The 25,842-nt window shown below is 49.6% G+C and overlaps 1 protein-coding gene across 1 annotated transcript in view; it reads right to left on the bottom strand.

Annotated features, from left to right (window-relative positions):
* The window catches only part of LOC136379479 (WW domain-containing transcription regulator protein 1-like), a 68,624-nt gene that overhangs the window by 18,301 nt on the left and 24,481 nt on the right, over window positions 1-25,842 (bottom strand). The window contains exon 6 of the mRNA XM_066346899.1: window positions 11,880-12,091. Coding sequence (XP_066202996.1) covers window positions 11,880-12,091 — 212 coding nt within the window. The remainder of the gene's footprint in view (window positions 1-11,879; window positions 12,092-25,842) is intronic.

Genomic DNA, 25,842 nt, shown 5'->3' with positions numbered 1-25,842 from the left:
ATTAATGCGACTTCTGGTGCTGCATGGTTTGCTGATGGCTTTGTAATCTGGTTGATATGTGGTGAGGTTAAGCTTCATGCAGGCGTTGAGACTTCCATCCATTAAATGTGATGGTAGGTTGGTCTTAACATTCTTTAGATGTGAGAAAGACTGCTCACATGCATACGTAGAGCCAAACATTGTCAGTACAGCAATACTCACACGCTGCAGTGTGTGGTATGTGACGGGAAGTGCGCTCCAAGTTTTGACAATCAGTTGGTCCACAGGTTGAAGTTTTTTCATTTCTCCCCACTTGTGTTTGCTCGACAACTCTGCTTGCTGTCATGCGAGTCTTTCCAAATCGTCATTCAGTGACTTGAACTTATTCACCCACATGTCTGAGGCCTCAGGTCAGCAGCTTGTAGCTCAAAATCTCTGACGGAGACACCAGGGATGTAACTCAGGTCGGCACTGTCCACTGCACACTCGTGTGATGAGCTTAAAAAGACGAGTGCGCTCATGAAAGTCTCCAAAGTGTGCTTTGAATGACTGCAGGAGATTAGATATAAGCCCGCTAGCTGCTGGAGATCAAGATGTTGAGCAGGGTCACTTGCTGTGCATGCATCTTTAAACTCTCCCAGTTTTTCAAAGTGTAGTAAACGACCTGTTTCAATGTCAGTGATGAAGAGTTCCAGCTTGTTTTCAAATGCAAGCACTGCCTGTTGAAGGGATAAGACTGTATTTCCAATGCCTTGCATTTTCACATTGAGCTGGTTCAGATGTTCAGTCATGTCCACGAGATAGTAGAACTTCAGGAGCCACTCAGTGTTAGCTAACTCAGGATGCTCAACGTTTTTCATCTCAAGGAAAGTCCAGATTTCGCTCAGACAAGCCGCGAAACGGCTGAGCACCTTCCCTCTTGACAACCAACGGACATGGCTGTGCAGAAGCAGACCAGGATAATTATTCCCAACTTCATCCAGCAGTGTTTTAAACTGGTGATCATTTAAAGCTCAGGCAACAATAAAGTTGACCACCCGAACTGCCAGCGATATCACCTCACCAAGCTGCTCACCACACATCTGAGCACAAAGCACCTCCCTATGTAAGATGCAGTGAAAACTTAGGATAGGTCTCTTTTCATGTTCATGAAGTACCACTCTGAATCCTCTGTTTTTCTCCACCATGCACGGAGCACCATCAGTACACTCAGAAATGTTTATCCATCAGTAGATTTTTTTCTTTAGCAAACTCAGTGAAAAACTTGAATAAATCCTCCCCTCTTGTTGTCTCTTTCATAGGCAAAACAGCAAGACTTTCCTCAAGTAGTGTGTCACTGACAGCATACCTTGCAATCACGCTGAACTGGGATAAATGACTTACGTCTGTTGACTCATCCAAAGTGAGAGAAAAGAATGGTCCTGCATTTATGTTCTTCACTTGTGTTGCCTCAATTTGATTTGCCATCATGATCGTATGATTGTGACATCGGCAATGACTTTTATTCGTTTGATTATCTTGTCTTTATCCAAAAAGTCATCAAAAAGTTCATTGGCAACATAAAGCATGAATGTTTTGGCATACTCCCCACCTGTGAATGGCTTTCCGTTTCTCACAATTGCTAAAGCACCAGCAAAGCTAGCTGAACTCCAGTCACCTTGTTGGGTCCAAACACGGAGTTGCTGCTGACTAGCTTGCACTCTGCACAGTAGCTCTTGACATGCTTTCTTCATGCTGCCCCCCACTGGATATTTCGATGCAAATGTAGTATGGTGTGTGTCAAAATGCCGCTTTATATTTGATCGTTTCATCGATGCAATTTTATCATTGCATATTAGATACACTGCAGAACCTGCTCTCTCCACAAAGGCGAATTCCCTGTCCATTCCTGCTGAAAAGTACGATACTCATTTTTTTTTCTTTTAGCCATCTTCTTCATCAAAAGGGCTTCTGCAATTAGCTAGCTGACTACTTGATTAAAAGGAGGGAAGTTTACCTCCTGACCTCACAACGACCCATGTACGTTACGCATTATCCAATAAAAATTTGGTGTCCGCAACCATGAACATGAGTGGTAGGAAATGAATGGATTATAATACATGAGAATGTTTTATATTTTTAACGTTATTATTATTTTTTTATTAAAGATTTGTCTGCGAGCCAGATGCAGCCATCAAAAGAGCCATATCTGGCTCACGAGCCAGGGGTTCCCAACCCCTGCATTAAAGATTCAGTGCTATTACACACGCCCCGGGCTTGGCACAGGAAAAACAGTGTCCTTGGACTCAGAAAGACTGGAGTTCAAATCCCAGCTCGGCTACTTCCTGCTAGAACACCTCAGACACTCCATTCTTAACCTTTCTTGACAGTCTGCTCATTTGGACTTATCTCACTGGGCTATTGTACAGATGAAAAAGCATCTTTATAGAAGCCCTGGCACATCACGCAGCCAACAGGATGAACGCCCACTGTGGGGAACGTCTCTGAGGTGGTATCCGCTGATACCGACATGTCGCTCACGACGACGAGGTGCTGCTCTCAGCACTCTGACACACGATTCCACTTCGTCCCCACGACCGTTCCCTGGGGGAGGACACGGAGGCACTGACAGGCCGGGCAGCTTCCCCAAGACCCGGCTCCAGCCTACTCTCGCGGCCCCGACGGGGACACCAGTGTGGCGGAGAGAGGAGAGCCCGGGGCTGAGGCAGGTGGAGCCTCGGCCTTTGGGCCCCTTCGCCTACTGGCTGTGGGACTTGGACAAGTGACTTCTCTGGGCTTGTTTTTTTTTTTTTGCATTTTTCCGAAGCTGGAAACGGGGAGGCAGTCAGACAGACTCCTGCATGCGCCCGACCGGGATCCACCCGGCATGCCCACCAGGGGGTGATGCTCTGCCCCTCTGAGGCATCGCTCTGTTGCAACCAGAGCCATTCTAGCGCCTGAGACGGAGGACATGAAGCCATCCCCAGTGCCCGGGCCATCTTTGCTCCAATGGAGCCTCGGCTGCGGGAGGGGAAGAGAGAGACAGAGAGGAAGGAGAGGGGGAGGGGTGGAGAAGCAGATGGGCGCTTCTCCTGTGTGCCCTGGCTGGGAATCGAACCTGGGACTCCTGCATGCCAGGCCGACGCTCCACCACTGAGCCAACCGGCCAGGGCCCAGGCTTGTTTCCTAGCACGGAACGGGAAGCACCCCCCCTCACCCTGGGACCGTTGTGTGTGTGTGTGGGGGGGTGTACGAGAGGGCTGTTGCAGTCTCAGACACACTGAGTTGTGCTGAACTGGGAAAGGGATGGGACGGCACCCAGTCGAGGACCCTTTCTAACAACAGCGGATGGAGCTCGTGCCTGGGGAAATCACAACAGACCCAGCAAAGCCATCTGTCCCCGGAAACCCCGCCCGTCGTCTAGATCCAAGCTGGGGACAGACAGCTGGCTCCAAAAGGAGGGCTTGGGGACCTCTTTCGGACTTGGTGGTGGAGTGTGCGGTTGCCCACCCAGCTCCCCAAAATGAGTGAGGTGTAGGGGTACACAGCACCCTCACCCTCTCTTGGCCACTGGGGAAGACGGAGGGGTATGAAGTAGGTGGGAGGTGTGAAAAGGCTGACCTGTCAGCTGAAGGCATCCCTGGACGTGAACCCCAAGCCTGCTGTGCCTTCCAGCTCCCCGCTGCCTGCGGCTTGCCCGGGGAGCACACAACAGAGGACTAGGAACGTCAACAGCAGTCACAGGCCCTGTCTGTCCCTCTGTCCGTCTGCCCATCCGTCCACCCTGGCTGGGGGCGCAGCCCCACCCGCCAGCTCCCGCACTCTCCCTGGAATCGACTTCAAAGAGTTGAACAAAAAACTATAACCTTTCCTGAGGGTGTCCCGCTTGATAGAAGGGTGTGGCCAGGGATCCCACAAAAATGGGAGGTTGAAATGTTTTTAATTATAAAGGGTGGGGTGACGAGAAACAAATGGAAAAAAAAAATAAAGACCGTATTTTGAAATCCTAACATTAAAATAGTTATTCTGGTGCAGGGAAGCTGTTCTCTCTGCCAAAACCCCCAGACACTTCAAGACAGAAAGCTGAAGTATTTACCTTCTTTATAGGGGAAAAAAAAATATATATCCCAATGTAAAGTTCTTTTTAACTTTGTGCCAAAGGATTCAAGACATTCGCTGTCCCATTTCCCAGAGCCTCCCTCTCTGAAAGCCTCCATCACACACGTCTCAGCTGCCAGACTCTCGGGAGAGGAACAGTCGAACGCCAACACTTTTAGGGAAGACATCTGTTGAGTCCATAATTATTATCCACAGCCCGCTTGTTAGTCTTTTAGTTCAGGATATATAGAACAATCTTGTGTTGTTCTGTCACCTTTGTTGTTTTTCTGAGTGGCATTCAGGAACACATGATAATTTATATATTATAATCCTAACTTCTCTGCATGACACTCTCCTCACTTAAAAAAAAAATAGCTGAGTAGATTTTGAAATGGAATACGTCTCCAATGCCTTAGCGATCTTATTAAGATCAGGAATGAGAAGCCGCTTTCTTCCTTTGTGTAAACTTGGTGAACTTCCAACTTTAAAAAATGTGTTTGATTTATAACATTTTCGGAAGGGTCCTTTCAGAAAAAGACTGGAGTTGGTGTGATTCCTCAACGATCTGAGAACACCAGCACATTTTGGAAAACGGATTATTCCCGGGACTTATTCCTGGGACTTGCCGGCCAATCAACTGCGTGACAGAAGCTGGAACGGAAGCAGCTCTGGTGGGGACAGGAAACCAGGCTGCCTGCGGCCTGCTCTGCGCTGAGCGCCCAGAGCATCGCCTTGAACTTCAACGGCCGGGCTGCTCTGGCAAATGTCTACGTTGGTGGCATCACCGTCAACCCTGCAATGTGATTCTATAAAATGCTTTTTTTTTAAAAAAAAAAGTTAATTATAGCCCCCTGTTCTAAAGACGAGGCTTGATGAAGTTGCCACCATTTATGCTCCAGGACCTGCTACAATGTGACACTTTGTAACCTCTCTAAATAGCTATTCTTCATTTGACCGGAGGAAACCAGACCTCAGAACCTTGCCCCCAGACCAGAGCTGCTCAGCACTGGGTGTGTCCCGCCCCAGGGCCCTCGGTCAGGAATGGCTGTGAGGAGCCGTCCAGCTGGCCGGCCGGCCCTGGTCGTGAGGCCTGCCAAAAAGATCCCGCGGCCTCCTGCCACCGCCCTCTGGCCCCGTCCTTGTTGCCCGGCAACCGGAGGCCAGGCTTACTCAGCAGTTTTGTTTGACAAGCTGCATTCTCCTGCCTGCTGAGCGCCCCAATTAAGAAGGGATGGAGGTAAAAACGGGGCTGAGTCTCCTTGGGAACAGTCATGTTTCTCAACAACCGGCAAGAGGGAGCCACTCAACAGTCTGCCAGGCCCTCGGGGCTGACAGGAAGTCCTCAAGGTGAAAGCCGGGGAGGCAGGCCCCGCCCACCCCCGACACACACACAGCCATACCCCCAACTTCTCATGTAGATGAATAAATACACACGACAAGAAACCCTCTCCTCAGATGAAACCACAGGTCTGTGTTCCCCGCAAGGAATTGTTCTTGCAGATGGGTCAGCAGGGACTGAGCGGCTTGTTTCTCAATGTCTTTCCAGTTACTCAAATTTTCCATTGGGCAAAGCTGCAAACTTGCCCTCGTTAGAATACTGAGCAAATGCTGTGATGGATTTTAAGCTGTCACGGCAGAATATGCTAGAGCAGGGGTCGGGAACCTATGGCTGGCGAGCCAGAGGTGGCTCTTTTGATGGCTGCATCTGGCTCACAGACAAATCTTTAATAAAAAAAATAACGTTAAAAATATAAAACATTCTCAGGTATTACAATCCATTCGTTTCTTACCACTCACGTTCATGGTTGCAGGTGGCTGGAGCCAATCACAGCTGTCCTCCGGGACAACACCAAATTTTTATTGGATAATGTGTCCTCCGGGACAACACCAAATTTTTATTGGATAATGTGTAACGTACACGGGTCGTTGTATGGTTCTCATGGAATTACATTTTAATATGTGGTGTTCATGGCTCTCTCAGCCAAAAAGGTTCCCAACCCCTGTGCTAGCGCCATGGTAGGCAAGGGTGGCTTGTGTCACCTTAGTATTTTAACAAGTTTAGCCCCATTGTAGGCAGGACTGCAGGCAGCTTAGAAGAGATACAACCAAAGTCGCAACACAGAATCCATGATACAGAATAAATACATGACTTCCCAATATGTGAAAAGATGGCAAAACAATAACAGGACAGGTTATTAATTGTGTTTTAACACAGTACACACACACACACACACACACAGACATACAAACACTAGAAAGTGACTACTACGTTCTGTCTTGGTTTTTGAGTATTTCAAGTATTTTCTATAATGCAGGGGTTTTGTCTTTGTTATTATTTTTACTTCCACACAGTTCTGAGTTTTGACAAATACACACAGTCGTGAAACAGAAACTGATCTAAAAATGGTGCTGTTACCCCCCCCCCCAAATTCTGAGCTTTCTCCTACATAGCCAGCCCCTCCTCCCTCCCCCAAACTCCCCACCCTTCACCTGTTCTGCCTGTATTGTCGGCCTTTGCCAGAATGTCACAGAAATGGAATCACACAGGATGTAGCTTTGAGGGGAGGTGGCAGGGGTCTTTCACTTAGCAAAATGCTTTCTCTCCTCTCTATTAGAAGAGAAAAAAACTAAACTATCATTAAAAAAGTTAAAAACTTAATTTTCCCACTTAAAAAAAGGGGGGGGGGACTCCACAAACTGAATTCTGATTTCTTTTTAAAAAATATGACACTACCAGGAAGTACGAGGTCAACTGTGATCGCTTTCTTTTCCAGGGTTACCGTTTCTCGGGAGGGACCTCAAGCTGCCTCACAGCCTTTTGGGAAATTTAGCAAAAAATAAAGTCTCATTTTATGAGGGACAACAGAGAGGGTCTTTCAGGAGAGCTCCCCCTCCATGCTGTCTGAGATGGATGCCCGTGGGAAGAGGGGGAAGGCTGACGTTCCTAACAAGGCAGAGTTCCGGGAGCACCCCTCCACATTCAGAGAGAGTTCATTCATTATCGCACAAGTGCTTTAGCTCTGTTGCTGCTGCAGCCAATGCTAAACCACAGAAGCCTTTTTTTTTTTTTTTCTGAGGTGAGAAGGGGGGACAGAGAGACAGACTCCCACATGTGCCCGACCAGGATCCACCCAGCATGCCCACCAGGGGGCGATGATCTGCCCATCTGGGGCGTTGCTCCATTGCAACGGGAGCCATTCTAGCACTAGGCGGAGACTGTAGAGCCATCCTCAGCGCTTGGGCCAACTTTGCTCCACTGCAGCCTTGGCTGCAGGAAGGGAAGAGAGAGAGAGAGAGAGAGAAAGGAGAGGGGGAGGGGTGGAAAAGCAGAAGGGTGCTTCTCCTGTGTGCGCTGGCCAGGAATTGAACCTGGGACTTGGTCCACATGCTGGGCCTATGCTCTACTGCTGAGCTAGCCGGCCTAGAAGCCATTTTTAATGGAACTCTCCTGCTTCGGAAGACTCCTGGTCGGGGGAGAGACCAAACCTCACTCCCTGCCCCTTTGGTCCTAATTTTGTAGCGGTTCAACAACTTGTTGGCCTGAGGAGCCGCTGAAAAAAATACAGAAGCATCTCGTGCACACTTCCATGGAACCCTGTACTGGGGTGTGTCTGGTCTCTGCTCCAGTAATGACAGCCAAAGATGGCATCCCCTGGGACCCCAGAAAGTAGGGAATAGTTTGAATTCACCCTTTTGGCCAACCATTTGATTTAATCCTTTTGTCTCCTCTGCTAAAAGGTAAGTTACCTTGCCTGACTGGTGGTGATGCAGTGGATAGAGCATCAACCTGGAACGCTGAGGTCCCCGGTTACAAACCCTGAGGTTGTTGGCTTGAGCGTGGAATCACTGACATATTCCCAAAGTTGCTGGCTGGAGCCCAAGGTTGCTGTCTTGGGCAAGGGGTCACTGGCTCGGCTTGAGCCCCCGGTCAAGGCACATAAGAGAAAGCAATCCATGAACAAGTAAAGTGAAGCAACTATGAGTTGATGCTTCTCATCTCTCTCTTCCCTCTCTCTCAAAAAAAACCAAAAATCAATAAATAAAAATTAGCCTGACCGGGCGGTGGTGCAGTGGATAGAGCGTCGGACTGAGATGCGGAAGACCCAGGTTCGAGACCCCAAGGTTGTCAGCTTGAGCGAGGGCTAAAGCTCACCAGCTTGAGCCCAAGGTCGCTGGCTCCAGCAAGGGGTTACTCGGTCTGTTGAAGGCCTGTGGTCAAGGCACGTATGAGAAAGCAATCAATGAACAACTAAGGCGTTGCAATGCGCAACGAACGAAAAACTAATGATTGATGCTTCTCATCTCTCCATTCCTGTCTGTCTGTCCCTGTCTATCCCTCTCTCTGTTTCTGTAAAAAAAAGAAAAAGAAAAAGCAAGGAGGCTCACACACCCCACGCGGCCCATTCAGAACCCACTCCTTCAGGCCAGAAAGAGGAAGCAGAGAAGAAAGAAGGAAGGGAGGGAGGGAGGGAGGGAGGGAGGGAGGGAAAGAGAGGAAGGAAGGGAGGAAGCCAGGAATAAAGGAAGGGAGGGAGGGAAGAAGGAAGGCAGGAAGGAAGGCAGGAAGGGAGGGAGGGAGGGAGGGAGGAGAAGAAATGAAATATAAATAAATAACCACATAATTGCTAAAGAGCTTTCACATCTATTATATTTAAGAATGATAAAACATATACAGAATAGACGATTCCCCAAGAATTAGGAAATGTATCTACTTATTGAATCTGACAAGCTCCCTTCCTGCTAGAGACAGCACAGCAGACTCTCCGACAGAGGCATGGAGGCAGAGGTCCACCGCAGGCCGAGGACCCCTGAGGACAGGCTACGCCAGGGGTCGGGAACCCTTCTGGCTGAGAGAGTCATGAACGCCACATAGTTTAAAATGTAATTCCGTGAGAGCCATACAACGACCCGTGTACGTTACGCATTATCCAATAAAAATTTGGTGTCATCCTGGAGGACAGCTGTGATTGGCTCCAGCCACCTGCAACCATGAACGTGAGCGGTAGGAAATGAATGGATTGTAATACATGACAGTGTTTTATATTTTTAACGTTATTATTTTTTTTTATTAAAGATTTGTCTGCGAGCCAGATGCAGGCATCAAAAGAGCCACCTCTGGCTCGTGAGCCATAGGTTCCCGACCCCTGGGCTACTCAGGGGGGCTGCTCTGCGGCAGGACAAGAGCGGGAAGTTACAAGCCACCCGGTGAGCTGACCATGCTCAGGCAGGTGCAGCCTGGAGTCACAGAGTGGGGCCCGAGGAGCGCACACGAGTGCACAGGGGTGCATCGGCCCCCATCAGGGCCATCCACTCCCTCCCTCCCCACACACTGTGGCCTCGAGACCCGAGGCCGGAACACAGCCAGCAGAGGGACCCAAATGTCTCCAGGTCCCTGCCTCTGTCCTGGCTTACGTGCAAATAGTGAAGCAGAAAAATAACCAAAAGGTACAGGTGAAAAAGCCACCAAGGGGACGGACGGAGTCCACAGCTGGACAATCAGGCATCTTGGCAAGTGCCCCAGGAAGCGATCGTCGGACATGCCACCAGCACCGAGGACATGGCCCTCACTGAGATCTGTGAGGCTAAAGAGCAGGCTGCTTCTGGATGGGGGACAAAACCTTCCATTAAAAAGTCTCTTTAGACCATCCATTCCATGTCCTCTCTTCCTCCTGACCACACACACGAACACGCATGTACGCACACGGTCAAAGCTGAAGTATGTGAACAAATGTGGACAACGTCCCTCCCCACGGTCCCACACAGTGGAATGCACGCCAGGAGGTGGCGAAATGCACCGAATTCCCCAGCCTCTGGGGATCAGCATTTAAGGAACTTGGTTGGCATTTCTGTAACACGAACCATGGAAAACGACATCCTGGTTCAAAGGCACCTAGGGCAGGGCTGGAAGAGACCATCTGGGTTGCCCTCCCCCACCCCTCTTCAGAAATACTTTCTGTGGGAAAGGAGGAGGCGGGGTGCGAGAAAGGGACACCCAGACGGGGCGGACACTGAGAACAGGCCGTTCTCCTTTGTCCGAGGGGGAAAACTCACTCAAGCTTACTTAAAAATGAAGCTAAGAGAAAACTTACAGATGCAGCTATAATAATCCTGTTTAACTTACTTTACATTATCAAATAGGGGGGAAAAATTACTCCAAATGGATTTCTTATCCAAAGACAGAAAACAATAATTATTTCCTGCTGAGAAACATGAGACTGTTTATCTAAAAACAGTATAAACAACTGTTATCCTGAAATAACCATGGAAGTTCAGACATAAATCCTCAGGGCAAAAGGCACAACTGTAGTCATGTTGCAAAGTTGTGTTCCTCAAATTTAGAGGATTGCTTAAATGAACAACAAAGCACGATTTATGTTTATTTCCCTCGTTTTCAAAGGCTCTGGTCTAAGCAATTATTTTAATTCACCATGTTTTTAAAACCACATACAGAATAGATACTTTATAGCTTAGAATTTATTGATGAGAAATACATCATTCATTTAGGGCAAGTCAATGTATATTATTTCAAGTATCAGCTGTAACTAAAAGAAAAAATAGTGTTTACCTTAATACCCCTGGGACCCTGCAAGAAATCGCTCTAAACCAGTTAAAAGGAAGCTACCCATGTTCACGGGAGTCATAAAGAGAAGTCTGCAGAATCAGAACAATAAACTGCAGCTTTCCTCCCCAAAACGAAGCCGGCAAAACTTCTGAGACCCAACAACACATGCGCTACATTAGTGTAGCACCTCAGAAGGAAGATGTCTCCAAGGGCTAAGCCACTGGGACAAAGAAAACACTGGGCTCTTTCGGGGAATCTCTTCCTTCGCACTGTGACGTATAGCCCTGAGCGCGCCCCACAGAGAACACTCAGCAACACTCTGCTGCCTGGATGAACAAATGAATAAATACCGACCAGTGCCCGGGCGGTTTGGCAGACCTCCCTATCAGAACCCACGTGCAAACCATTCTCCTCCCTCAGTTTCCCCTCTTTTCCATGCTCCAGGGCGGGTCACATTGGGTCGCAGACTCTCTGTGTCTTTCTTCCAAAGCACCTCCCGTCTGTCATCTGCTCTGATCCGGCAGGGAGGGGGCGCTGTGACAGTGACCAAGAGAAGAGGGCAGAGTGACCGTGCCAGTCTCCAGAGCTGGCCCGGAGACACCAGCAGCCTCCCTTTCTGTCTCTCAGAACACTCGCCCGGGGAGACCCACGCGGCTCCGTAACACGGCCCGTCACTCTGCGATCGCCGTGCGAGAGACGCCACGGGTAGAGGCCCCAGGTTTCAGTCCCGGCTACGTCCACTCCCCCTGCGAGCCTGGCCGCAGTGCCTCGTACTTGAGCAAAGCCACCCTGGACCCTCCAGACCAGCCCGCCCGCCAGCTGAATAGCACTAGGTGGCCTCGGCCGACACCACGCAGAGCAGAAGAACAGACCAACGGAGAGCCCAGCCTGGGCTGCAGACCCCCCAAAGTGTGCTATGATATAATAAAATGGCGACTGTTGTGAGTCACTAAATGTGGGGGATAATCTGTCACACAGCCATACATAATGGGAACACGATCTTTCTGTCCACGTGAAGACTAGCGGTGGGAGCCCACGGCCGCCACGCTGACAGAGCCAGTCCTTGTCCTCGTCAAGGTGGCTCTGAGGACAGTGCGGGGAGAGGCCGGGAGAGAAACCAGGTCCCACTCCTGAGGGCTGGGGCAGGGCTTGGGGCCTGACGCTCCGGAGACAGATTTACCGTGACGGCTAGCGGCCGCCTGTCCAGTAGCCTGGGCAGCACAAGCCCCGGACCACCGCCGGGCACCACGGACGGCCGTACCTGCCTCATGAGCTCCTCCTGGCGCATCCGAATCCGCTCCCTCTCCATCTGGATCCTCTGGAGCCGGAGCTTCTGCTGCTGCTGCTGCTGAGTGGTGAGCGCGTTCGGCACGCTCAGGAGTCCGGCCGGAGGGTTCTGAGAAGGGTGGTTCGGCTGACTCAGGGTGCTGGGCGCCATCTGCTGCTGCTGCTGCTGCTGCGGGTGACTCATCACTGTGGGAGGGAAGAGCGCAGCGGAGGGTCACTGACACGGGCAGACAGCACCTCCGAGGAGAGGGCCCCAGACTGCTGTGCGCTCTGGAGCCTGGATCCCTGAGTCCCTTCCTAAGTCCCTTCCTGTCACTCAGCACTGCTTCAGCCATGATTACCTTCGATCCCTCCTAAGTCCCTTCCTGTCACTCAGCACTGCTTCAGCCATGATTACCTTCGATCCCTCCTAAGTCCCTTCCTGTCACTCAGCACTGCTTCAGCAGTGATTACCTTCGATCCCTCCTAAGTCCCTTCCTGTTCCTCAGCACTGCTTCAGCCGTGATTACCTTCGATCCCTCCTAAGTCCCTTCCTGTCACTCAGCACTGCTTCAGCCATGATTACCTTCGATCCCTCCTAAGTCCCTTCCTGTCACTCAGCACTGCTTCAGCCATGATTACCTTCGATCCCTCCTAAGTCCCTTCCTGTCACTCAGCACTGCTTCAGCCATGATTACCTTCGATCCCTCCTAAGTCCCTTCCTGTCACTCAGCACTGCTTCAGCCATGATTACCTTCGATCCCTCCTAAGTCCCTTCCTGTCACTCAGCACTGCTTCAGCCGTGATTACCTTCGATCCCTCCTAAGTCCCTTCCTGTTTCTCAGCACTGCTTCAGCAGTGATTACCTTCGATCCCAGTCATGCCGACTCAGATACTGGCTCAACGCCGGGCACGTTCAGCTTCGGCTTTTGTGCCCCGCTGAAAATCTATCTCATTTCACACCATCCTTACGTCTAGAGATCATTTTCAACCTCTCACAGAACCTAGCAGTTCAAGGTGAAGACTCTACGAAGGTGACCACACGTAGGAAATAATCACAGCAGGGTGCCTGGGCGTGCGCGTGTGCACTTCCACACGCAACCTGTATGCTGATGGCAGAGCTGAGGAAGCATGCGGTTGTCAGTACGTGATGGGTACACAGTAACACCGAGGAAGAATGAGTGAAGCAATAGCAGCATGTAAACACAGCACCTGAACCAGGCACCTGGCTGGACCCAAGCAGGGCCCCGTTGCTGCTTTGTTATAGAACCATGTCCCTCAGTTAACTCAGTTGGTTAAGAGCATTGTCCCAAAATGACACGGTTGCGGGTTCGATCCCCAGTCAGGGCACATAAGAGAAGTGACCATCTGTTCCTCTCCCTTCCCTCTCCCCTTTCCCTTCTCCCAGCCAGTGGCTCGATTGGTTTGACCATCGCCTCCAGGTGTTGAGGACAGCTCAGCTGATCTGAGTGCATCAACCTCAGGTGCTAAAAATAGCTCGGTTGATGCGAGCATTGCCCCCAGATGGGGGTTGTCAGGTGGAGTTCAGTTGGAGTGCATGTGGGAGTTTGCCTCACTATCTCCCTTCCTCTTACTTAAAAAAAAAAATCCTGAATAACCCAATTCAAGACTAAATGAAGAGCAGTCTTAAAACCAAGGATTCACAGAAGCCACAATGAGACTAGTAGAAGGATGGAAACATGGAAAGGGCTGGCCTCACTTCTACAAGCTGTGTTGAGGGTCCAGAGAGGTATCTCAGCTGTGGGGGGCTCCCCTTAAGAGTAGAACCTAAACCCCAAGCCAGGCTCCCCAGTCCAGAGTACAAGAACAGGGGAGAGGCACCCACATAGCCTTTGGCTGTGAATACCAGACGGGAGTCCACAGAGACTCACGTGCCCTCTCAAAGGGCCAGAGCAAAATCTCATAGGCAGCCACTTACCCTGGGCTCTAGCAGGGAGGGCTGAGTAGCATAAAGTCATGTGAGGAGAGTCTGGGGTTTGTGGTTCTGGGGGTTTGTGGTTCTGGGGAGAAACACAGGGGGACAGCCACCAGGGCCCCCTTCATGATCTCGTGCTGAGTCATTCCCCGCACATCACAGTCACCATCTTGGGCGAAACACTCTACTTACTCCCTTGGGAAAAACAAATCTCCCCCCCCCCCAGAAGATTAGACCCTGCTGAGGAGTCAGCTGCCTTGGCCAGACTCAGGGGGTGCCCGTGGCTCAGCTGTCCAGCTTTGAGGTGGGGGCCATTCCCCCACGTTCCTATGAATCTGACTAGCATTTCTCACTCATACGAGAGTCAACAGAACTACTCTCCTGGGTGCCAGCACACCCACCCTCTGGGTTCCAAGGTCTCACCCATCCAACTCCTAGGGGCTCCACCCTGTTGAGGTTGGGGACAATCCCGGACAGGCTGAGACTTGTGACCCTGGGGGAGTGGAAACACCCACCACCTTCCCTGAAACCTGACGGGCACCTACCCCTCCAGGGAGATGCCCTAACCTCACCCTGCCACCCTCACCAGAGGCTCTCTCGATGACAGAGCCTACCAGGCAGCCAGCAGGCAGAGGCAGGTGCAGGCAGATCTTGGGGTGCCTTGAGACGTTTGCTGACCTGCCCAGGCCTGGTGTTGGTAAAAGCCAGCCTTGGTGTACAGCTTGGCCCTTCCTGTGTGTACCCAAGCCCAGCAGCAGCAGACACAAAATACGGATTGCGTGTAGCTCCAAACAGGTTGCTGAGGGCCAGGTACGGGCAGCGTTCTACACTAGCTTGCGACAGAGTCCCTCCCAGGCGGACCAGAACAAATGCACCCAGTGGCCAGCTTCAGACAACATCAGAGCGGGATCCAATTAGCTTTGCAAGTAGCCTAGCCCAGGGGTCCCCAAACTTTATACACAAGGAGCCAGTTCACTGTCCCTCAGACCATTGGAGGGCCGGACTATAAAAAAAAACTATGAACAAATCCCTATGCACACTGCACATCTTATTTTAAAGTAAAAAACAAAACAAAAAAAACAAACAAAAAACAGAAACAAATACAATATTTAAAATAAAGAACAAGTAAATTTAAATCAACAAACTGACCAGTATTTCATTGGGAACTATGCTCCTCTCACTGACCACCAATGAAAGAGGTGTCCCTTCCGGAAGTGCGGTGGGGGCCAGACAAATGGCCTCAGGGGGCCGCATGCGGCCCGCAGGCCGTAGTTTGGGGACCCCTGGCCTAGCCAAAGGCATATCTTGTCAGCACCAAACCCAGCTGAAAGAATTCTGCTTTCTGTGGTCAGCACCTGCACAGGAGCTTGTGTGCCTGGTTAAATAAAGTACAGCCTATTAGTGAGTCAGCCTGAGGGTTCATCCCATGACAATGAGCCAATAGCAATCCAGACTCAATTACTACAGGAGGGCCCACATAAACCACACAGGGAAGTTCTTGGGAGTACCCAGCGCAGGTGATCATGGAGACAGCACCACTGGACCCAACAGGACACCTGCTACATAAGGCTGCCCCACAAAGACTGGGAATCACAGTGGATGTATCTGATACATATAAACAAACACAAAGAGGCAGCCAAAATTAAATGAAAAGAAACAGGCCTCAAAGGAGAGACCAGAAAAAAATCTCCAGAAAAAGAGCTAAATGAAATAGAGGTAAACTATTAGAGAGTTAAAGAAAATGGTTTATACAGATGCTCACGGAACAAAGTGAGAACTTCTATAAAGAGATAGCAAGCATTAAAAAGGACATAGAAACCATAAAAAAAGGAAGCAGTCCGAAATGAAGAATACAATCTCTGACATCAGGAACACACCGGATGGAATAAACAACCCGTTGGATGAAGCGGAGCACTGAATCAGCGATTTGGAAGACAAGGTACAAGAAAACACCCAATCAGAGCAGCAATAAGAAAAAAGAATTTTGAAAAATGGATAGTTTAAGAAACCTTTGGGACAACAGGAAGTATAACAGCATCTGCGTCATAGGATACCAGAAGGAGAAGAGTTAAAGCAAGGGGTAGAAAGCCCATCTGAAAATATAATGACCAAAAATTGCCCTAATCCACTAAAGGAAACAGACACACAGGTCCAGGAAGTGCACAGAGTCCCAAACAAGGTGAACCTACAAAGGCCCACATTAAAACACATCATAATTAAAATGGCAAAGGTTAAAGATAAAGAGAAAATCTTAAAAGCAACACAAGAACAGCAGTTAGTTACCAACAAGGAAGCTCCCATAAGACTGTCAGCTGATTTCTCAACAGATGCAAGGTTGGTACAACACCCACAAATCAATTAACATAATATACCACATAAACAAAAGGAAGGATAAAAGTCACATGATTGTATCAATAGATGCAGTAAAAACATTTAATAAAATCCAGCCCCATTTATGTTAAAAAAAAATCTCAGCAAAGTGGGAAAAAGGAAAAAGCCTCAACATAATAAAGGCCATATGTGACAAACCTACAGCCGACATCAGACTCAATGGGCAAAAACTAAAGGCGTTTTCCTTAAGATCAGGAATGTCCATTATCACCACCTTTATTTAATCCGTTGGAAGTCTTAGTCACAGCAGTCAGACAAGAAGAAAAATAAAAGGCATTCAAATTGGAAAGGAAGTAAAACTGTCATTATTTGCAGATGACATGATACTGTATAGAAAACCCTAAAGATTCCGCCAAAAAACTTCTAGAACTGATAAATGTATTTAGTCAAGTAGCAGGATACAAAATAAATACCTATAAACCAGTTTCATTTTTACATAGCAATAATGAACCACCAAAAAGGGAAACTAAGAAAATAATTCCATTCGTAATTGCTTCAAAAAGAACAAAATACCTAGGAATAAATTTAACCAAGGATGTAAAAGACCTGTACTTGGAAAATTGTAAGACACTGAAGAAAGAAACTGAAGAAGATACAAATAAACAGGAGCATATACCATGCTCATGGATAAGGAGATTAACATCATTAAAATACCTGTATTACCCAAAATAATCTATAGATACAATGTAACTCTTAGCAAAATAGTAATGGTGTATTTCACAGAACTAGAACAAATATTTCAAAAATTTATTTGGAACTACAGAAGACCCTAAATAGCCACAGCAATCTTGAGAAAGAAGAACAAAGTTGAAGGGATCATGTGACCTGATATCAATCAAAACAGCTGAGTACTGGCATAAAAACATACACAGAGATAATAAAACAGAATCGAGAGCCCAGAAATAAACCCACACCTATATGGCCAATTAATATTTCACAAAGGAGGCAAGAACATTTAATGGGGTAAGGACAGTCTTGTCAACAAATTATGTTGAAAAAATTGGACAGATAGATAAAAAAAAAAAAAATTTGAAATTAGGCCACCTTCTTACACCATACACAAAAATAAACTCAAAATGGATTAAAAACTTAAATGGCCTGACCTGTGGTGGCGCAGTGGATAGAGCGTCAACCTGGAAACGCTGAGGTTGCCAGTTCAAAACCCTGGGCTTGCCTGGTCAAGGCACATATGGGAATTGATGCTTCTTGCTCCCCCCCCCCTCTCTCCCCTCTCTATAATGAATAAATAAAATCTTAAAAAAAAAAAACAACTTAAATGTTTGACTTGAAACCATAAAAATCCTAGAAGAAAACACAGGCAGTAAAATCTCAGAAATTTCTCACAGCATATTTTTTCTGATTTATCTCCTCGGATATGGGAAACAAAAGAAAAATAAACAAATGAGAGACTACATCAAGCTAAAAACTTTTTGCACAGCAAAGGAAACAGCAAAATGAAAAGGCAACCCACCGAATGGAAAGACATATTGACCAAAACATCTGGTAAGGTGTTGATACCCAAAATTTACAAAGAATCTCTAAACCTCAACAGCAAAAACACAAACAATCCAACTAGAAAATGGGCAAAGAACCTGAATAGACACTTGTCTAAAAAAAAACATACAAATGGCCAACCAATATAAAAAGATGCTCAACATCAGAGAAAAGCAAATTAAAATCACAATGAGATCTGTCAGAATGTTTGTCATGAACAGATCAACAAAGGAGTGTCGGTGAGGGTATGGAGAAGTGGGACCCCCCTTGCCCTCCCTGCTGGTGGGTACACGGACTAGTGCAGCTGGTGCAGCCACTGTGGGAAGCAGAATGGAGTAACTGCAACAAAGTTAAAAATGGAACTAACTGCCTTATGACCTTCCGGGAATTTATCCAAAGAAACCCAAAACACCAATCTGAAAGAATCTATGCACCCCCATGTCCGTTACAGCATTGTTTACAGTAGGCAAGATCCGGAAGCAGCCCAAGTGTCCATCAGCAGACGAGTAGATAAAAACACCGTGGTCCAGATACACAGTGGAAGGCTACATGGCCAGAAAAAAGAAGGAAATCTCTTACCTTTGGCAACAGTATGATGGACCTGGAGAGCATTACTCTAAGTGAAATAAGCCAGGCAGAGAAAGACAAGGACCACGTGATTTCTCTCATATGTAGAATCTATTGAACACAATGAACCAACAAGCAACATAGCGACAGACTCACAGAGAACAGGCTGACAGCTGGGGGGGGAGGGGGCTGGGTGAGGAGGGTGGAGGGATTGAGCACAAAAGGGCAAAAGAAAAAGAAAAAAACAACAGTGGACGCGGTGGACAGTGTGGTGGTTGCCAGGAGGAGAGGGGCTGTGGGGGCCAAGGAGGTGGAGGAGGGTATGGGGGTGTGGTGGTGAGTATGGGGGTGTGGTGGTGGGTATGGGGGTGTGGTGGTGAGTATGGGGGTGCGGTGGTGATGGGTGAAGACTTGACCGGGGTGGGGGTGGACATACGATATGGCGTGCAGAGACCTGCTGTAGAACTGGGTGCCTGAAACCTGTATGATTATGTTATCCCGTGTCACTCCCGTGAGTTTAAGAAAAGTCTTTGCCTGCATTCGCACTGTGGGCCAGCACTGGGCTTCGAGTTGGAATAAACAGCCCCTGCCCCCCCCCCAGGAACGAATGGGCTACTGGAAGAAATGAGGTGCTTTTCCTGTGTGGCCGTGGAACGCCGGAATGTGAGGCTTCGTAAGGGACCTCGGAGGTGACCAGTCCGTCCCTTCACTGCAGGGAAGAGAGGACGGAGACCCAGAGAGGAGCACAGAGATGCTCTAGTCAGTGGCAGGTAGAAGTCCGGCCAGTGCTGCCTCCTGAGACCCGGTCCTCCGGCTCTGCCCGCTGTCCTGGGCTGCCCTCCACCTCGCTCAGACGGAAGAACGAGAACAACTGCTCGAACCGAGAGCCGCCCTCTCCACACAGCCTGCCTCTGACAGCAAGGAGGCGCCGCTCACACGGCGGGCCACCAACCCAGGGCCCGGGGCCCACGGGGCGGCCAGGTTACACACGGGGAGGTTTCCAGGAGGTGAGGCCGGGACAGACGGACGGCTCTGCTCAGCGGCGGCTACGGCAGGGGAGGTCAGGACACGCGGGACAGTCTGCCGGGACAGATCAGGTTTCTCTTCCGGAACTCAGCTCCCCACAGAGAACTCTCACCTCCCGGGACCGTCCTGGCGCACAGGGGGGCCCAGGAAACGCTGTGAGGGCCGGAGGAAAGTGTCCGGGCATTTCTTACGGTTCTGAGCTTGAGAAGAGCAGAGAGGAAGTCGTGACTGAGGCCAGAAAAACCGAGGTCAGGATTTCGTGTCCACAGCCGGTGAGACACAATGACAGTCTCTATTTGCAGGGCCGGGTAGGAGGCCAGGGATTGTGCACGGGGGACAGAGTGCTGTCACTTACAGGTTCAGGTCAGACAGAGGCCAGGGATTGTGCACGGGGGACAGAGTGCTGTTACTTACAGGTTCAGGTCAGACAGAGGCCAGGGATTGTGCACGGGGGACAGAGTGCTGTCACTTACAGGTTCAGGTCAGACAGAGGCCAGCTGTCCACAGGGTACACAACTCATTAGACCTCTTTCTGGCCAGGGGACGCCGTCATTATTTCCAGGGACGGCTGCTTCTGAACCTCCTGAAAAATTATGCTCCTATTTCTCTGATATACCAAGAAAAGAGATGCCCAGTTGTGTCTCTAAGAGAAGTGTGTCAATCGAGTGGTTTCCTAACGTCAGGGACCTCCCTGGGTCACTCTGTCGGCATCTCAGACACGACCAACTCGGTTAATCTTTATAACGCAGAGACTTTGAAAAGCTTTTTTTTTTTTCATATTTTTTTTAGATTTTATTTATTCATTTTTATGGGAGAGAGAGAGAGAGAGAGAAGGAGAGAGAGAGAGAGAGAGAGAGAGAGAGAAGAGAGGAGGAGCTGGAAGCATCAACTCCCGTATGTGCCTCGACCAGGCAAGCCCAGGGTTTCGAACCGGCGAACTCAGCATTTCCAGGTCGACGCTTTATCCACTGCGCCACCCAGGTCAGGCTGAAAAGCTTTTTTTTTAAAAAGGACTCAGGTCAGGTCATCTACTGATGCGACAAAGGGATGGGGGGCCGGACCACCTTCTGTGGCTTGGGAAGACGCCCGTCCCTGTCGGCGTACGGACTCCCTCACCAGCTTTGCTCACGGTGGGCGCTGCCGCTCACCTCACACAGCAACCGCTACTGCTCGGCCACGGTGCCGACGTCTGTCCCCTCCCCGGGAGTGTAAGACTTAAGAGAAGAGCTCTTCCAGAAAGCCACACCCTTGCTAGTCCTCAGAACTCCCACGCTTGCTGGCAGAGCCCAGCGCCCACGGGGAGGAAAGGGGGAGACGCTTCCCTCTCCTGCCGCCTTCGGATTTGGCCGTTCAGACTAAACGTCCGCACTCTTTCAGGGTCAAGACCGGAAGAGAACGGAGCTTAGAGCACGGCCTGGTTTGCAGAGGCAGGCACGCACATGAACAGGTGGGGCTGTAGGGGACATTCCCTGCAGTGTCCTCTATAATCCCAGAGGACCGGAAAACGACGTCCACCGATGGGGGTGGGGGGGACACTATGGTCCATTTGTGAAGAAATTCTGCATTAAATATGGCAGAGAAGGAGAGAGCCCTGGAGGGAACAGTCTCTAAGAAACATGGTTCAGAGCGGGAGAAATTCAAGGGACAACACTAGGTGTATGGCAGTTAGAAAGGGGGGTTATTATGCAGAGAAGACAGCAAGTCTCTGCAGAGGGCGCACAGGAAGCGACTAACAGTGGCGCCCTGGGGAGGAGCCTGGGTGTGGGGGATGGGAGCAGAGCTTCCCTTTCCTCTTCTGTACTGTGTGAACTTCTCCTGTGCGCATTATTACTTTCATAAAACATTAACAAAGTATAAAAGTAAAAAAAAATACACATAAAACAACACACGGTCATGTATGCCTCAAACTCAGTCTTTTCCTCGGTGCTGTAAAAGGAGGTAACCTGAAAATCATTTTTAAAAATAACTTGAAATCAAACTGGGAATATAATCAAGGCCATCCGAGCTGAGGTCCCCGCCCGCTGGGACTCCCGATGAGGTGACTGACCCTTTAGAGAAAAGGGGGAGCTTGGTCAAGGTGATGATCCCGTCAGGGACCCGGAAACCACGTGGCCTGACTCAGGCTAGGGTGCTCGTGTCAACCGGCCGCTCTGCTCACTGCAGACCCTTACGGAGCCTTCCCTGAGGCAAGGGTGGAGGGCGGCCAACTCCGAGGCCACCGGGCAGAGGACACCGAGACAGAGATAAACAGAGAGCAGGTCCAGGGGGCGGGGGGACACGCACAGAGAGGGGAAACTAATATAAATTTGCAGTGAACAAAATATAACGGGGAAATATTCCAGAAAACATGTTAGGGAGAGAACAATAGTTCAGTTTAAAAAAAAAAGGGGGGGGGGGGGACAGAGGCCAAACCAGCAGGGGCAGACTCTACCATTAAATGCCCCCGAAAGGCTAAGGACCTCTCGGCCTGGACTCGGCCAGTCCCCACGCGAAGGAATGATCCCACAGGATTCCCGCATCGAAACGGGAATGCCTCAAATCGAAAGCAGAAACAACTTTGTTTTTTTTCCCTTTCCGAAACAGTCAGAATTTAAACTGACACCCACATTTCTCTTTTTCATTGTTTTCGTCTCCTGTTCTGTTTTCTTTCAATATGTGGCTTTCTGTTCTGTGCTTGGATATCAATAGAACCGTGCTCTGCAGAGAGGTGACCAGAAACATCTCACTGCTGTTATTCAATACAAGGAAAACACCAAGGAACAGAAACTGCATGGCATCTGAGACACGAACACTGCTTTGACTCAGAGGCGGACTGTGTCCTGGGCGAAGCAAACAAGGGCAGAGGGTAGAGCGGGGTGGGCGTGGCTCTGGGGGGCGTGACCCTCCGGTGATCACTCCCTGGAACAAGGCTCACGGACGAGACCCCTCTACCTGCTCCATTAACACGCTTGGTCCCTCTAAGAGCCCCAAGAGTAGGCTCAAGGCCAGAAAGGTCCCTGACTTGGCTCGTAGCCCGCATGTCATGTGCTATATAAGGAGCAAACATGGAGCAGGTCAAGGCTTCACTCCTGAACTTGAGCCATTGGCTGCTCCGGGGAACAGACAGCAACAGCTCAGAGAGAGAGCTCTGGCCGCCTCTCCAGGCCAGACGCCGAGAGAGGCCGCGGAATCAGAGGCGGCCCCGGACGCCTTCTGGGATGTTTAACAAACGACTTTTTGGCTTGGAGAGGCTGTGTGGCTTGCTCTCCTGAGTGTGCACACACACAACCAGCACCACCACCACCACCAACAACACACATACACTCACAGCCAAGTGAAGAAAACAAAGTTAGGTGCAAGTATAAAAGCCACCACGGACCTGCACGGGGTTGGCCTGAGTGGACTGCAGAAAAACCACCAGTGTGCCCACGGCAAGAAGCCACACACGCCTCAGCCCTCGAAAGACAAAAACCATCTCCTTCAAGTCCTTCTCCCCAATTCACGTGTGGGTCCAGGGAGGGCTGGGAGCTGGCTACCCGCTTCTCACCCCAGTCTCTGCGTTCTTTCTTCTCGGGACAACACACTTCTCTGCTGAGGCATCTCCACTGCTGGCACTTGGGAGTTGAAATTTTAAAAATATGGCCCTGGCCAGTTGGCTCAGTGGTAGAGCGTCGGCCCGGCGTGTGGAAGTCCCAGGTTGATTTCCGGCCAGGGCACACAGGAGAAGCGCCATCTGCTTCTCCACCCTCCCTCTTCTCTCCCTTCCCCTCCCGCAACCATGGCTCAACTAGTTCCAGTGCATTGGCCCCAGGCGCTGAGGATGACTCTATGGAGCCACGGCCTCAGGCACTAAAAATAGCTCAGCTGTGAGCAGTGAGCAGCATCCCCAGATGAGACTTTCCAAGAGGGAGATATAAAATGTAGCACTTCTGCCCTGGCTGGATAGCCGAGTCAGTTAGAGCATCATCCCAAAGCATAGAGGTTGCCAGTTCAATCCCTAGTCAGGGCACATACAGGAGCAGATTGATGTTCCAGTCTCTTTCCCTCTCTCCCTTTCTCCCTCCCTCCCTCTCTCTAAAATCAATACAATAAGCATTAAAAAATAAAATAAAATATAGTAAAATAAAAATGCAGCACTTCTCAAACTTGGGAGACCTGGGTTGCTCTGAGCAGGAATACTGGGAAATGCTGGCCCCCTTCAGCTTAGCAGATGTCTTCGCAGTACTGAATTATGAATTGAATTGAAAATGAATTAATATTCATTAAGCTCCTACTACGTGTTAAACTCTTTCAAAGTCGACCAAGCAGCTGCGTAAGATGTGGAGCCAGAGACGGGAACAGGGCGGCCTGAGGATGTGGAACCGAGTGATGTTATGTGCTTAGAATTATGACTGTGGTTCCAGATACCAACAAAAACAATGCAAGACGCAACACAGGGAAGGCAAGCACTTGGTAGAATGCAGACAGAATAGCCGCTGAAATCCCCATGACGCACGTTGACGTCACTGGAAACTTTCAAAGATGGGGGAAGGTGTGAATCAGCCTCCACAGGAGGTGAGCAGAACCCTTGCTAAATTAACTTCCAAGTTCCCATATATTCACAATAACCTCTCTTTTCAATTTAGTTGGGGCTGCTTTACTCGTTTCTATGCTAAAACAACAATAACTCTTCCAAACAAGCCTTCTAACATCATCCCTGGAGCGTGCGAAGGACAAGAAGCTGACACTGTTGCGAAATGCTGGATGCACTTTCCTGGGAACAGGTGACTATGCAACAGTCAATCAAGCACATGCCTTGGGTAATGCCCCTGATGTGGGACCTGGGAAACTCCCCCTCCCACATGGAACGGGGGTTTAAGTTCAGGGTCACGTCCGGGCTAATAGGTTCACACAGATTGCATCAGAAACGCCAGCAGAGGGGCGCAGAGGAGCTCCTAAATCCTGGACTGTGGAACCAGAAGCTTAACCATCACTTCATTCTCTGTCCCCGTTCTACCATCGCTGGAACCAAGGTCTGTCACTGAGGATGGAGGGGCTTCCTGGGACACAGCACTCTCAGGGCAAAATCGGAGCGAGTCCCAGGTAAATAGACTGTTTGGGCACCCTGAGCCTGTGGTCGTCCCCATCCTCAGGGCCGGCTCAGGGCAGCAGGACCCAAGGTCTCTGTCTCCCCACTACGGGCAAAGAGAACCAGCCCCAGCCAGTACGACACGACCATCTGTCACGCAGAAAGAACCAGAGCCAAACTGTCCAGCCTGGCGCTCAGTGTGCCGCAGGGGTTACAGCTGGCTACTTGTCTTTTATGCTCACAGCACTTGACCATCAGAGAGGAAATACTGCTCCTCCATCGACTCTTCACTTTTTAAGGACATCAAGCAGCACGTAACGACAGTGCACCACCTCCCTTGTAAACATGCCCTGGGTTGAGTCTGCCGGACCCCTGCTTGAGCCAGACGCACTGACGAGAAGCACTTGGAGGAGACAGGGAGCTATTCTCATCTTGGGATGTGAATGCACTCTCTGTTCCTGAGGGCTGGACTTGTGCTCTTTAGACATAAGGCCTGGGGCCACTGCCGGAGAGCGTGATTGGTTAGAGCGCTGCCCCGATAGGCACAGGTTGCGGGTCCGATCCCTGGTCAGGGCGCACACAGGAACAGATCCATGTTTCTCTCTCTCTCTCTCTCTCTCTCTCTCTCTCGCTTCCTCTTTCTCAAAAATAAATACTTTTTTTTAGAAAGATAAATTTAAAAATAAGTCCTGTGAAGGAGGCACGTCTCCCCCTACAACTCAGGACCAACCCCAATGATAAGGATTCTCCTTATAAACACAGAACAAAAATAATGTAGCACGTTTGTGCTCTCGTTCCGTGAGGACCTGGCACCTCTTTTGTGAAGAGGCAGCTGGGCAGACTCGGGCACTCACCACGGTCAAGAAAACCCGAGGAAGGGAGGGGCCAAGACTGAAAACAACAAACGTGTTAACTTGAAGGAGGCGGGCAGGACAGTTCCGAGCAGGGGTCGGGAACCTATGGCCCACGAGCCAGATGTGGCTCTTTTGATGGCTGTATCTGGCTCGCAGACAAATCTTTAATAAAAAAAATAATGTTGAAAATATAAAATATTCTCATGTATTAAAATCCATTCGTTTCCTACCGCTCATGTTCATGGTTGCAGGTGGCTGGAGCCAATCACAGCTGTCCTCCGGGACAACACCAAATTTTTATTGGATAATGCGTAACATGCACGGGTCGTTGTATGGCTCTCACGGAATTACATTTTAAAATATGTGGCGTTCATGGCTCTCTCAGCCAAAAAGACTCCCGCCCCCTGCTCTGGAGTGTAGATGAACAGGCAGGCACGCCTTGGTAAACTAATGCAAGCCTATTGGGAATGGCAGGGATTGTCAATGAGGCAGCTCAGATTCTAGTTTGAGGGGCAGCCAGTCAGTGAAACAGACACAGTCGGACATGGAGGGTAAAGAGATGACTGCTGTGTTCCAGCAGCAGACGGGAGGTGTCCCCTAAAAATGGAACCCGCTCCTTGACTCTGGAACTCTGTTCCTCGGA

The sequence above is a fragment of the Saccopteryx leptura genome, chromosome 8 (assembly GCF_036850995.1).
Source record: "Saccopteryx leptura isolate mSacLep1 chromosome 8, mSacLep1_pri_phased_curated, whole genome shotgun sequence".
Lineage (NCBI taxonomy): Eukaryota > Metazoa > Chordata > Mammalia > Chiroptera > Emballonuridae > Saccopteryx > Saccopteryx leptura.
The sequence above is the reverse complement of the archived record's forward strand: the minus strand, read 5'-3'. Positions and strand labels throughout refer to the sequence as shown.